The sequence below is a fragment of the Pistacia vera genome, unplaced genomic scaffold (genome assembly GCF_008641045.1).
Source record: "Pistacia vera cultivar Batoury unplaced genomic scaffold, PisVer_v2 Contig213, whole genome shotgun sequence".
NCBI classification, from domain to species: domain Eukaryota; kingdom Viridiplantae; phylum Streptophyta; class Magnoliopsida; order Sapindales; family Anacardiaceae; genus Pistacia; species Pistacia vera.
The window spans coordinates 1,016-16,170 of record NW_022196017.1 but is presented as its reverse complement, the minus strand read 5'-3'; the positions used below and the strand labels follow the sequence as shown (position 1 = coordinate 16,170).

Sequence of the window (15,155 nt, the reverse complement as noted above, 5' to 3'; positions counted from 1 at the left end):
TTTACTAAGTTACATTGGGGGTGAATTGTCATATTACAAAGGTTTGAGATTGAAGATCACATTTTAGTCCCCTATACTTTCTAAAAGTAACTAAATAAACTTGCGTATGCGAGCAGTTTAGGCTCGTGAGCCTATAAGCCGAGCTGCATGCTGATCAAACTCGTCGATTTGTATAACGAGTTCCAATTGAGTTTTTTTCAAGCCCTACATGAGCCACTGGCTCAGTTGACAACCCTAATCGAACCTGAGTCGAGCTGAACCCCATATTTCTATCGAGTTGAGCTCAAGATAAACATTTGAAGCTCGAGCTCGAACTCAAGTTCCAACTGTTCAAGCCAAGCCAAGCTCAAGCTCAAGCTTTCTAATACTTAGCGGATCGATACACCCCTAGAGTGCATCATATCATACTGGAACAAGCCAAAGCACCTAAACGCATGGCTGGCTTCCTAATGATCCATGTCTCTGTGGTGTCCCCGCTCAAACATGAAATGGTGCGTTTGGTTATCAAAGCGGATTGGTTTGTTGGATTCTTAGATGAGTTCGAAATCTTGGTATATATGGCCTGAAATTACGATCATTGTCGCTGTTGCCCCCTCAGTGGAATTACCACTTGTTGTTAGGTTAGGGTTCTGTAATTTTGGTTTGTGGAGATGAGAACCTGTGTAACGCCACCATTAATGCCCCTACCAGGGATAAATTTAATTACTGAATTTTCAAGGGTCATTGATTGATGCGCCAAAATTTCCGTGAAATATCATCATCACTTGCATATCATTTGAAACCATAAAATGGTTTTTACAATGGGTTAGAGTAATCACATAATTTTTGTGTACCTACCTAACATGTTACAAAGTGAAGACAAGCTCCCTAGAGCTAAAATGAACAAAAAAATATTTATAGGTTCAATAGGCGCCTCGATTTCAAGCACATCCTAATATTGCCTAAGATCAATTAGTGCGCCAATTAGCGGGAAAATACGATTGAATACTATGTTTTCGAACTTGGACAAGAAGAACAATATCAGATGAGAAAACCATAGGCCCATGAGCGTAACGCCTTGATAAAATGGAATCTCATTCCAGTGAAAACTATAGGGAAGAAAATAGTTCTCTCATGGGCATAATATTTGGATTCCTGCATGAAAGAAAACAAGAAACGTTAAGTAAAAGCAAAGGAGTATTCTATACAAACATTATTCCGATGAAGGTAAAGGAAAATCTAGAATTAAAAACCACAAGCTGAAAAACTTGAAGAAATAGAAAGAAAATTCGAATTGACCAAAAAAATAACGTAGAAAATCCTGGAAGTGAACTTAAAACTTCTCTAGCCATTCAACAAACTAAATGTGCTTCAGCAAAAATGAAACAAAACAAAAAAAATCCTATATCCCAAATTTAACTCTCAATTATTCAGAAATTTAAGGAAAATAATTGAACATAAAGAAGAGGCTAGTTAATGACTCCCTTGAGATTTCAAGAAAGTACTAATTAGACTCAAAAGTTTCTAAATTGCAGGGATACCTCTCCTCAATGTTATCAATTAACGAAGTTACAAAGGTAAAGAGAAATGACAGGGGATTACGATAATTTAAGATGAAAAATTCATCTTAATGGTCTCGGGGTAAAGTATTCTTACAGTTCAAAAACTTATTGGTCTATTCGACACTTTCTCCAAAACTAATGAAGGTCACAGTAAATACCCCTTAAAAAAAAGGGTCAAAACGTAAATGTTTGAAGACTTGGTCATTTGGCATAGGCAATGCTTTGCATAAACTTGTGAATTTATTAGCAGGCCTATTTGAAGCTGACACTAACTCCCCATGCATACAAAGAATATCACTACATTTCAAATTGTTCCACGATGGTAAGACAACTATTTGATAATCATAGCACCCAAATGTATTATTCCTTAAAAGAACAAGCCAAATTGAACCTAATAAACAAGTGAATGAAAGGGTATAACAGGTCTTAAAATCTTTGTATCTCCTCTCATTTATATGTTCAACCTTTTATATGCTCAACCTTTTATTTGGGCATTACGTTTCAAAACATGCTGAAAATAAATTCAAACAAAAAGTGCAGTCAAAACCGACAGCTTCCATGCGTACAGAGCATATCTAAATACTTATATAATGTTTTATGGTCATGAATTTTAATATATTAGTTATTTAAGTAACAAACAAACCAAAAAATTATTAAGGGACTTATGGATTTCAAAATTGCTTACCTCTCATTCTCCTCTCCAATGTGTCAATTCACTACACCGTGCATATAACTTCGCCACCTGCTCTTCTGCTTCAGTATCATTAACTATCCCCCTACACCTTGGAAAGCCACAATAGCATGACAGTTGTTCATCGATTGAAAAGAACCTACCACAAAGATAGAAGTCAGAGCCTAAAGAAATCATGGTATTAGTATAAATACAGAGGAGTTGAGGAGAACCTGTAATCATAAGTCAGTTCTTCCCATTGCTTAATATCTCTTTTAGCAAATATAATAATGTGCTCATCACCATTAACACTTATAACTCTGGAATAGCAATTTGGCTGCATCAAGCAAAGATAAAATTAGCATTTTGAATATCTGGATACAAGTAAGCATCTAATCACAATGACACAATATCAAGTCAATCTTCGCAAAGGATTATCAACAGCTTGCATAGACAAACCATTCAAAACCCCAATATGAGCATTGCAAATAGTACATGAACATTCAGCTTCAGGAAATATTGTCAAGAAAAGAAAATCTATGAAATTATTATCTTATGACTGTAGTAAACCCCAAACAAATTTTTCACCTGCCTATGGCTTAGGTAGAAAAGCTTTATATGAGAGATATTTCTTAAAAGCAACAAAAAGGAATGAAGAAAGTAAGAGAGAATGATCCTCACTTCACACGAGTGATTAATTAGATGCGCAATGCTCCCAGCCCTTGTGGCATCAATGACTCGTTCATCATCAATCCGAAACATATAAGTGCCAGCACCCTGCAACATCATGATAAGTTCAGGAATTTGCAGAGGGTATAAACCTTAAAAAATTACCGAATTAGTATTATTGATGACAGCTGTACTACGATGATGCAAACACAAAATAAGCTGATCTCTGAATACACTCTAAGAGTACATACCACCAATGAATTGTAAATAAAGTGTTCTCTTCGATCAGCAATAGGAGGTCGAACAAGTTCTCCAGTGTATTCAATCACCTAAAAGTTAGGCAATTTAATTCATTATTAATGCCCAGAATACCAAAAACAATTATATCAAACTTGGACTTACAGAGCAAATCATTTTACCATATCTCCTGCTCTATGTGGATGCTTTGCAAATATGCCAAACCCATGAATTGCTGATTTACCTAGGGCATTGAAATCCCAATGATCCAAAAGGAATCAAAATAAAAATATAAAATTCAGAATGTTACTTTTATACATAGGAAACTTCAAACAAGTAATCCAATAATCTATGCAAGACATTAGAGAGATGAAACTGGCAGACTAGAATGCCCTATTACTGCTGTTAGTAAAATTTGTATTTGAGTTACATATCTAAGCAATTGTATAATAAAGCTTTGAGAATGCAAATTGACAACATAAAAGTAATACAATTCAAATAACAGAACACGTCTTAATTTACTATTGGTATTAAACTTGAAAAACTGAACACTGAAGAGTAAGAAAACCCAATTAGTATTTGTGAAACCCACCAACTTGCTGGACTATATATTATTAATTAAAACAACTTACCAAATGCCAATCTCTTTCGGAAGGTCTCCCTCATATATTTGTATTTCTCAGCCATGGAAAGAATATTGGTATGAGCATCCCTGTGAATGCTGAAAGAAAATTTAGAGCCAATGACTCCAACAGAAGGCAATATGTTTTCTGACAATCCATGTTGGCAGTAACGACCAACCAAGTACGGTTGATTCTCTACAAACAAACGCTTTAACGATGCGGCAGCAAGAGCTTCAGGTTCTTTCCGTCCTCTTCTTCCAAAATTATTGTAAGGCTCTATAGAAGATGATATGAAAGATCCCAATAAAAATAACATTCAGCCTTTGATCTAAAAAATTCATCCAAAGCAGTTTTACACATGAATTTTTCCCTGCTACATGTCTGTACCTCAGTGATGCTAACATAGGAGACAGTAAATGGCAAAACTGAACAGACATTATTTACATGGCATGTTGCTGACATGCAGCACTAATTAAATATACCAAATTTCAGAATTTTACAATTACACATGCTAAGATTGAGAGCATCGACAAAATCTTTCCATAGAGAGATTCAATAAAAATACAAGCTCACAAACCAAGGACAAAAAATAGGGATCTATAATTTAATATGCGATGGCTCAAGGATCTAGGCTGGCAGCTACCGTGAGGGCCAAGGAAGGCTGAGTATAGTTCCTTTTTTCCCTCCTCAGACTTTAATAGGGAGAACCAGTATTATTGATTTGCCACTCTCAACAGATATACACATTCAATAGATATGTTTTTATCTAAAGCTGTGACTATATGTCACATCTCTTGGAGGTTCTATCGGTTGAGAATTTACATCCAATTCCGATAAAAATGAACTAAACCATCCTTTTTTGCAGGTTATTCTGGCCCTGTTTGTTTATAAGCTTGTTTCCCAATTTTTGTTTTCAAAGTTAACATTNAATAAAAATACAAGCTCACAAACCAAGGACAAAAAATAGGGATCTATAATTTAATATGCGATGGCTCAAGGATCTAGGCTGGCAGCTACCGTGAGGGCCAAGGAAGGCTGAGTATAGTTCCTTTTTTCCCTCCTCAGACTTTAATAGGGAGAACCAGTATTAAATCAACAGATATACACATTCAATAGATATGTTTTTATCTAAAGCTGTGACTATATGTCACATCTCTTGGAGGTTCTATCGGTTGAGAATTTACATCCAATTCCGATAAAAATGAACTAAACCATCCTTTTTTGCAGGTTATTCTGGCCCTGTTTGTTTATAAGCTTGTTTCCCAATTTTTGTTTTCAAAGTTAACATTCAGTTATCATTTGCAAATTATGTATTCAAAAACCAAGAAAAGGCAATAATGACATTACACCTAAAAGTGAAAAAAATTGCAAAACACATTTAAAAGTGTCTCTACTTTTTTATTACCACTGAGGAGATAAAGACAAAAAAAATAAAACTTTACAACTGATCACCTATTCTCTTCCTTCTCCCTCTCCCAATTCCATTCTCTCCACTCACCGAACGAAAGAAACCACAACTTTCAGGATAGACCTACCCAAAATCTGTATTAAACTCTACAATACCCATAAATCAAAGATCAATTTTAGCCATGTTAATTTTCTGTGTTTCTTTGGGTTTTATTTTTTGAAATAGGAAATTGTCATATTGCAAAGAGAGAGAGAGGTTTGCACAAATAATCAATGGAGGTTTCAAATTTTGACCTAATTAATGTCTCCATTACTCGTTGAGATACTGGTTCAAATAAAGCTTTTGTGTTTCTTTTATGAGAGCTTAGACCAAGTGGGCTTTAATAGATACCATTAAAAATAATCAATGATACAAGAACCTTGTGTGTGTGTTCTAATTTTGACCTAATTAATCTCTCTGTTGCTTGTATTTCATTTAGTTCGTGTTTATTGTTTAAATTAATGTCGATTACAGTGAAAAATGGAAAAAGAGAAATTTTGACCAATCAAATTTATGAATCTGCACAAGAATTTAAGATGCAAAATAACATACCACTACGAGCACAGCCAGATGGATTAGATGGAGGGCTGTAGTCACAACATCGACGAGTGATTTGCCCAACCCGTTCATCAATAGCTAAACGATCATTTGATGGTTGTCTATGCTTCTTGCAAAAGGAAAGTAGACGAATGCACTGATCTTCATCATCTTCATCAAAAGATAGAAGATTGAGTCGATCTTCATCCTCAAGCTACACAAAACAAATAAATAAATAAATAAAATTTACATAACACAAGATTCATGAGCCACATTATCCACCATTTATACCAGCTACAACATCTAGCAATATGAAAGAAATCTTAAAATATTCATAAAAATGAAAAATACCTCAACACAAAGACCAGCTGCTCGTGCACAGAGTGGATGATATGCAACTCGACAGGTACTGTTTGAACACTATAAACAATTGACAATGTAAGAATAAATACATACATCAATAATATTTGATTTACTTTGGGTGAGCATTTAAACAATAGGCATATCTCAAATATCTATCTAATGAAGATCTTTATTTAAAACCTTTATATTATCAACGGAGAACACATTAAATAATTCCAACAGAGAAAACAACACATGCATTGAACTATAAATGGAAAACTGCTAATATATTAGGGCATGTTTGATGTCCAATCCGGAGAGAATTCCTTGTTTTTGAAAAACAAGAAATATATGGAATCTTCAGAAAAAGCATTTGGCTAAAATATTTTTTAAAATTTCTTTGGAATTCAACTATAAAAGTTAGTTCAATTTCAGAAAAAAAGAAAAAAGAAAAAACAACACCAAAGATATAATTCAGATGAAAAATCCCAGATCCAATGTTTCTTCTCAATAGTGTATCATGTGAAAAAGAGATGCTAAAAGTGTTGATCACCTTTTCTAACATTGCCCAACCTCCTTCCTCTTGTTGTTCCATTCTTATAGAAAGATTAGGGCTTCTAGGGGAATAACAAAGCAATAATCTAGTCGGATCATGCAGTTTGGGTCATTTGGATTGAGAGAAACAAAAGAATTATTGAAGAAAATAGAGGAGAAGATTCTTGTTTGTGGGATAGAAGTTAAATTTTATGCCTCATGTGGGCTTCAATATCTTCAGAGTTTAGAGGTATTCTTTTGATTTTTTTATCAATAAAGAAGCATAGCCTTCTAGCTTCCTTTTCTTTGGGAATGTTGTATGGGAGCTGCTTTTGTCATTAGTTTCCAACCCCCTAATTAGGACCTTTTAAACATAAGTTTTTGGTAGGAAGTAAGCTTTCACTTTATCCCTTTGGGGAGACCTAGTTTTCTTACATGCATACTTTTGATCTCCTTTCTTAATAATAACTCTTTAATTAAAAAATATGATAAAAATCTTCATCTGCAATCTCTTTAATTCCCTTTATATTATTGCATTCTATTCATTTCACACTCGCAACTAAACTTAGAAGCTTAAAATTGGTAAAATTGCAAACAGTACATGTACAAACAAATTCAGACCCTCTCTCTTAGTTGTGTACATATTTTCCTTCACCTGGCATCTATTCATCAGCCTTTTTCTTTTTATTTTGCATGATTTTTCCTATTCTCCCAATGCTTTGATTGTTGTGAAAAAAAAAAAAGATCAATCATGTCACAAGCAATATTACCATTAAATATATTCAAGAATATAGGGAAAAAGGAGTTAGCAAGACAAACACGTAGCATTAAAAGATAGCTATTCTAGGCTCAAAAATTAAGTAAAACTATTTTGAAGAACTCCAAACAAATTAAGATAGACAAATAAACAAGTATAAAAAGAATGTAAATTACACAAATATATTACTATTATAGTAAAACAATATAGCATCACAGTAAATCAAAACAATTAGATAAATTACAAGCTTACTTGAATACAAGCTCCATAAGATACGCCACAAATGCTACATAACAACTTCCAACGATCCTGATTGAATTATAAGCAGCATTAGGGGAAAAAAAAAAAAAAAAAAAACTAGCACCCTTAATTCACATAAGTTTTTAAAAAGAAAAATTTAATTGAAAATAAGCAAAAGAAAAAGTAAAAATGGGCATGTGACAGCAATAAAAGATAAATAAACTAGCAAAAACAATTACCTTATTAATTCTATCTAAACCATCTATAGGCTCCATTCTCTTGACATCAGATAAGCAAGTTTCTAAAGCACAGTTCAGGGGTTCAACACAACTTAGTACATAGAGAGAAACAAAAAAGGAATAAACAACGTCAAAATCATGGAGTTACTAACCAGGTATCCATATTGCACAAGCCAAATGAGCCCAGCGCCCATCAGTAGTAGGCTTCATTGCACCCCCTGAACAAAAGTTAAATCACAGATCAGTGGATCCACAGCTTTCCCAACCAGAAAAAAAAAATGGCCTTGCAATGGAAAGTACCAATAACAGGACAAAGGCAACAAGGAGGAGGAGATTCAGGAGCCCCTGGGCAACATAAGTTGCATAACCATAGCACACCATCAACAGGTTCTAATTCCCCGTAACATCTGGCATGAACCTGACAGAACATATGAATAAACTACAGATGAGACAAAAATTTCCAACAAAAAGGAAAAAGAATTCCCACTCTAATATGGCCAAGAAACAGTCTTTGCAAATAATAACATAAAAATGCTCAATATATTTAACTAACACAAGAAACTGTTGAAAACTATGATTAAAATGTTTTATAAATTCTGCCACAATTTGAACCAAAGAGAAGCAACGATTATGCTACAGTAGTATGTAAAGAAGTTCTTACCATCATTCTGCATTTATCACACTGCAGGAATAGATTATCTTCATACTCCTAATAGTTAAACAAACACAATTAGTACAAGTAAGCTATCAAATGTAAACACAAAAAGGAACGTCAATTTGTGGAAAAACCAACAAATACTTTTGTTCTCTTAGTGGACATTTTTTTCCACTTCACATGTAATACTTTCATCTTCATATACTGATATAGATAATTTCTTAACAAAAAAAATAAAATAAAATAACTTGCAGAAAGTAATAAAAACTCAAAGTGCCTGCGAAATAAACTAAAAAAAGATTTGCGCAAAGAGCAAAAGAACATCTATTTTTTTAACAGTGCTATTGAAAAAAAAAAATGGCTTTCACCTCATCCATGTGGCAGACACTGCATTTATCAAGATCTTTCCAGTCAACACGAACAGGTCTGTAACCAGCAGGTAGATCTCGACATCTTCCAGAGGTCAACTTGCACATAGAGAATTTTGAGGTATATCTGGATTTCGACAATCCCTGTCAGTACCATTAAGCATTTATTATGAGCTTTTATCCTGGCAAAAAATTATTTTATATGACGAAGCCAAATTACAAAGAAAAAGACTATAGACACAGCACACACCTAACTGAATAAAAGGCTCAAGACATAATGATATACAATAAAAATTCAAATTTATAAAACTAAAAGCAAAATTTTAGATTTCAAGAGGAAAATTATAAAATGTTTTACCTTTATAAGTTTCATAACTTCAGGATTGGAAAAACCAAACATTTCATGACCAGATTCATAGTTTTTCTCCACACCACCATCAGCACTGAGACCATCAGAAGAATTATTCTTTTTCTTCCTTAGTCTTCTATATATTTTATTCCAACAAGCAGATGGAGTGGATCCATTGAACTGCCCAATATAAAAGAAAGAATATAAACACGTCATAAAAAATATACTGCACTAGGTAAGATAAGCATTTAATAGTGTAAGAAAGATAATGAGTTACATTGACAAAAAGTACTATGAAACTAAATTAACAAAACTGAACATAAATAGAAATAATCATACAAATCTACCAGGAAAGAAAAGAAAAGGACTGTGTAGAAATGAGATGTGAAAATGTAGAGTATGAAAACCAAGCAAAAGTTCAGTAAAAGATTTATAAAATGCATTGGCTTCGTTTGGTTCACAATTGGGTGTTTTTGGGAAAAGTTTTCTGAAAAAAGTTAAAACAAAGTTGAATTGGGCGGGTATTACGATGTAGGATTTATAAATTAATAAAATACCCCCTATATTTGTTTATTTACAAAACACCCCCTATAATAAAATCTTAAAAGTTAACAAAAACACCCCCAACCCAATGTCAAATACGGACAGCCGGCCACCACTGCCGGAGGGTGGCCGGATTCACCGTATTGGCGCATGACCGGCTGGATCTTGCCGGTCGTGCGCCGATATGGCCTTTGCCGGCCAGATCCATGGTGGATCTGGCCGACAAAGGCCAGATCTACGGCCAGATCTGGCCGTATTTTCTCGTCAACGACGACCAACAAACGGTCGTCGTTGATGGTCAACGACGACCGTTTGTTGGCCGTCGTTATAAACTGTTGCGGCCAAAGATCTGGCCGTCAACGGCCAGATCTTTGGCCTTAGATCTGGCCTTTTCCAGCCAGATCCACCGTGGATCTGACCGAAAAAGGCTAGATCGGCGCACTACAGACCAGATTCAGCCGGTAGTGCGCCATCCTAACAGATTCCGGCCATTTTCCGGCAATGGTGGCCGGAATCTGGTAAATATGAATTACTGGGGTGTTTTTGTAATTTTTAAAAAAATATTTAGGGGTATTTAATTAAATTATCAAATTTAAGGGGTTTAAAAAAAGTTGAATAATATTGGGAGTAGTATTCCCAAAAATCAAAGTTTTTGGGTATTTTACTGTTTAACTTTTTTGGGAATACTAAAAGTAGTATTCTGAAAATTGAAACAAACAAAGCCATTGTTTTCTTCTATGTTTTGCTGAATCAAACTAGGATAATTCAGTGAACAAAGGATAAAGCAAGTTTCTAAAGAAACAAAATTTACAAATCTATTTTAATATGGATTATTCCTGCTCTACTGCAGTTACTATTCAGTCAAAATTTGTTGTTAAGCCAGTTAAAAATAAAGCTGACTTTGCTTTACAGAACTAACCCAGTTTTGAAGTTTGGCAATCACCCAAGTTAAGGAAAAGCCTAATATACTCTACCATGTATAAGCTTGCATATAGGGCATATTTAGCAAAACAAATTACAAAAGCTAAGATGAAGTTTAAAATGAAAAGATATAAAGAAAGAAAAATGCAAGAAATATCAAATTTTACATTGCAAACCAGAGCAACCATAAAACTGAAGATCTCAGTTTGTTCCATCAAAATATACAACTAACCTGCTCATTTCCATCCATTGTGACTCTAAATAGAGGTCTGCTATTTGACTCAGGATCTCGCAACACTTCCATCTTATAAGAGCTACAAACGCTGGGATCTGAACCTCAGATGAGAGCAAAAGAAAAACATGAATACATAATACGCTGGTAGGTTGAAGAGCCTCACATTGTTTTCACAAGTTTTGACACGAGTTTACGTCATTGGATTAATCCATTTGAATGGTTGAGACAGCATTTAAGTTGTGTCCTTTCCAAGGTGTATTAATGTGCAAGTTACATTGAATTCAAAAAGAATTAATGCATGGTGACTTTGTGAATAGACTTCAACAAAAAATTATTTTAAAAAAAAACCTGTTATTGAAGTGAACTTCCTAATGGCTGTATATCCTTCAGGCCAGATGAACCTATCATCCTGAAAATATTCAGAATCCTTCACAATTTTTCCTGAAAGGCAAAAATTTCATTAGCCCGCAAGTACAGTCAAAGATGTCAAATCTTTTTACACAAGAAGCAACACTCTTAAGTCTTAATTATGTAAAAGAGAAAAACAAAACAACAAAAAAAGAGTTACCAAGACTTATTATTTGCAAATCCCCAACTACATATGGAGAAGTTCCAAGACTTCCAGGTGTTCCCTGAATCCTTTCATCTTTTATGCAAACTTCACCAGAATCAGAACGTCCTTCATCCTCACTACAGGTGTTTTCACAAACATTTGCAACCATGCCATTTCGCAATAATAGCATTCTTCTGGGAAGCTTTTGTTCACTCAGATACCTAGTTGAAACCAGATAGGTGTTACATTAGCATCCCAATAGAACAACAGATATTAGCCTCTAGGAAAAGAATAGCTAGTCAAAGAGGAGAAAGGGAAAAGTAATACAGAACACTGAATAACCACAAGGATATTAATGCACATAAATATCTTGATTTCTGCAAAAGCAAACCTATTAAGCGTACACATCAAACATTGATAACCATAAACCTCAAACTTAACATCATTAAGCCTTCAGGATAAGATCACATCATAAGCAAGACAGTAAGTACAGCCATTAACTGGGAAGAATAAAGGGGAAAAGTCAACAATTTAGAGCCAGCATACTCATGTCCATATGCAATCACATGAAAGCCAATTTACAGGGGCAAAATCAAAAGCATACAAGGAACCAAAAAACATGACCTCAAAATACGTGGTTAATGATGGAAGAGTGTGTGTTTTAACACATTAGCAACAATACAATATATCAAGCTATACAGAGCAGAGCAAATGCTTAAATGAAAACTTTCCATAAATTGAAAGAGATAGATAAATGCTATTTTGTTAAATATCATATTTCAGTATCACTTGGACAAATGGACTCTTATAATTAAGCTTACACTTTTGCTTCTTCCAAGCTTCGCGTGAATCGAGGTTTCTTGCACTTCAGGTGGAAAGAAGAAAGAAGTCCTTTGAGAAACGAAATTACCTGTTTTACATTTATTCTGGATAATTACAAAAGCATGCTGATGTTAGCCCCTAAAAGATAGGACTATATTTACTCTGAACATTTACAATTATTTCAGTGCCCAACAGAAAATATTAATCTACATCCTCACAATACTTTCACAAACCTTGCAAAATCATGTGTACCAAAAAATTGCACGGGAACTGATCTTCCTCCCAATATTTTATTTAAACCTTTATGATCACCAATAAGCGATTCCTCCACAACAACTGCTGGCCACATAGAATGACCTGCACTAAAGCAATTAAAAGATATGTTCGGTTACAACAGAAAAAGAAAAAAAAATGAGTTGATGGATGTATACTGTATAAATTGAATTACAGACTATATCTGATTAGTGATACTATCAACAAAATCAGAATACTTAAAAAAGGACGTGACAAGTTTCAAGAACATGAAGTTTTACCAATAATATAGTGTAGCTTCAGATCATTAAGCAAATAATGAATAGCTTAACACAAAAACGGTCCTACTAATCTCCTCATCAGCTAGTAATCCAATATTTCTAAGAGAGAACATAAGTTACTAACTCTCCACAGACAAATCAACCTCAAGCTTTAACCAAATGTACTAGTGATAACACCACTGCATGCAAGTTTAGGCAAAGGCAATCAACCTCCCAAGCATAAGCTAAGCCTAGTTCAAACAATAATCCTTCAAATGCTTCTCAAATCAACAATGTATAGACAAGCAAAAGAATACAGCACACTTATGCAACAATATAGATACCGATTTAAGATTTTTTATACCAATAATGAACTTTTATATTAAATATACCATATTTGAGGTCCCAATAACTATATCAATGGATACGTCATAGTGTCTCCATTTTGTTGATGAACTCTATAATCACAATGTTCAGCTCCAGAGATATAATTGAGCACAGAATTTAGGTCTCATGATACATAAGGGCCTTATATTATTTAATAATCTCAAACTAAGGTCTAAGTGAACATTTTTCTTTATAACTTTTTATTATGGCATAAAAGAAAAGATGAGAATAAAAACAAATGGATTTAGAGCACACCAGTAAGCTTTGCCCAAATAATATCCCCAGGCTCAGGTTCTTGGCAATCATCCAAAGTGGCAGCCAACACAACCATCTCATTGTAGTCATAGCCATCATTATCCATATTATTAGCGCTGACAGTCAATTTCAGACGGTCTATCTCCTCTTGAGAGATATAAAATTTAATTTTCTCATTCGAAAGAATCAAATCTTCTTCATCTCCGTCTTCATATTTAACCTACATTACATGAAATAAACTCCAATAACTTTACATACATCTTAGAAGTCCTAAGCAGTTTAAAGAACCAAAAAAAAGATACAAAAGCCATACATAATGCCGATTACTCTCTGAGTCGCAACCAACAACACAACCAGAATACCAATCTGCATCCAACGGCCAAAAAACCTGCACTAAAATAGCTTATTATTGCTTTATTGAAACATAAAACCAACTTTTGACACAAAATACTAAACTTCTAGGAAAGAGGAAGTAAATGCTTGCCTTGCATTGTAACCCAATGAATGCTTTCGGATCAACACCATCAAAACTCAACCTATAAGTTATATTTTTTCTCATCAAACCAAAATTCAATACAAAAGGAGAAGGAAAAAAAAACTTCTATCATTTTCATTTTACACTCACAATTATCATTACACCCATATACCAACTCGAACCACGCCATTTCAACTTGGTAATACACAAATGAAAATCCTTTAGTTTACCAGAAAATTCGATTCACCAATGCAATTAAAAACATAAAAACTCACCTCACCCATCGTTTAGTAGTTGACGAAATAGACAAAATCGTCTTGGAATCACGCTGCTTTCTCTTTAAACTGCCACTATTACTAGCACTATACAAATTAAAATTGTTAGCTTTATTGCTGTTTCTGCAGTCCCTCAATCGCGGGCCATTAAAGGATCTCAAAACGCTAGAATCCACCCCCAATTTCTCCAACTCACTGCTCCCAAGCCTCCTCTTCTTCAAAACCCTCAAATCAACATCAATTTTATCTTCTAATTCACAAATTTCATGTTTCACAGTCTGGCGCGAGAGCAGAGACTTGAAATACGAAGAATGAGGATGCTTGCTTGATCGGCGAGAGTACACGTGGACGATTGGGGGCTTGGCGACAGATAGCTTGAAATCGGAATCGTCCAAATGGTTAACTACAAGCTTTCGAGCTTTTACCTTTTTAGACATAACGTTGGAAGAACCGCTGGCGCTGGAACTGACGCAAGCCGAGTAAACACGATCCAAAGAAGCGTAGCGAAGGGGAGTGCCGGTGTTGTGAATGTCGATGTTAGTGTCGTCGTCTTGTTGTTTGAGATGGAAAGCCATTGCGGGTGTCTCAGTCTGCTTATCTTAGGGTTTTAAAAGAATTGGAGGGAGGGAGGGAGGGAGGAAGGGAGGGAGGGACAAGAGTGGAATTTTTTATTTTCTTTTTTCCCCAAATCATCCCTTTCCCGCCGTGTTTGTAAGGCCACCAGCGCCAGCGTACAACTCTGCAATAGAAAGAGCTTTTAACTTTCTTCCTCCTCTCTCCACATTAATATTCAATTACTTTTTTATTTTTTATTAATATCACACAAACTACTCTTTATAGAGTTACTTTCCCCTCAATAAATGGAAAACTGCTAATATATTAGGGCATGTTTGATGTCCAATCCGGAGAGAATTCCTTGTTTTTGAAAAACAAGAAATATATGGAATCTTCAGAAAAAGCATTTGGCTA

At 34.6% G+C, this 15,155-nt stretch overlaps 1 protein-coding gene across 2 annotated transcripts; it reads right to left on the bottom strand.

Moving 5' to 3' along the window:
- Positions 1–747: 747 nt before the first annotated feature.
- On the bottom strand, positions 748–14,924 carry LOC116129729 (histone-lysine N-methyltransferase ATX2-like). 2 transcript variants are annotated; one of them, XM_031415444.1, is made up of 25 exons: positions 14,187–14,924; positions 13,921–13,972; positions 13,750–13,824; positions 13,437–13,656; positions 12,516–12,639; positions 12,282–12,386; positions 11,476–11,681; positions 11,256–11,348; positions 10,905–11,002; positions 9,218–9,388; positions 8,860–9,003; positions 8,498–8,545; positions 8,137–8,254; positions 7,989–8,054; positions 7,837–7,898; positions 7,610–7,666; positions 6,076–6,144; positions 5,740–5,938; positions 3,750–4,016; positions 3,300–3,361; positions 3,132–3,209; positions 2,893–2,988; positions 2,445–2,548; positions 2,227–2,371; positions 748–1,134 (listed from the first exon to the last, which is right to left on the bottom strand). In XM_031415444.1, exons 1-24 carry the CDS (start codon positions 14,759–14,761, stop codon positions 2,230–2,232), a joined length of 3,231 nt encoding a protein of 1,076 aa, XP_031271304.1. In that variant the 5' UTR covers positions 14,762–14,924; the 3' UTR covers positions 748–1,134; positions 2,227–2,229. The 2 variants fall into 2 exon arrangements, with proteins under 2 accessions (XP_031271304.1, XP_031271305.1); XM_031415445.1 differs by lacking the exons at positions 748–1,134; positions 2,227–2,371; positions 2,445–2,548; positions 2,893–2,988 and having other exon boundaries at positions 3,283–3,361.
- Positions 14,925–15,155: the final 231 nt, after the last annotated feature.

Excerpts from the sequence above, each read along its gene's own strand:
- LOC116129729 (XM_031415444.1), bottom strand. The coding sequence starts at position 14,761 with ATGGCTTTCCATCTCAAACAACAAGACGACGACACTAACATCGACATT. Across the intron at positions 13,825-13,920 it reads TCATTGGGTTACAATGCAAG|GTTTTTTGGCCGTTGGATGC; the intron begins GCAAGCATTTAC and ends ATTTTAGTGCAG. Across the intron at positions 2,372-2,444 it reads GAACTGACTTATGATTACAG|GTTCTTTTCAATCGATGAAC; the intron begins GTTCTCCTCAAC and ends TCTTTGTGGTAG.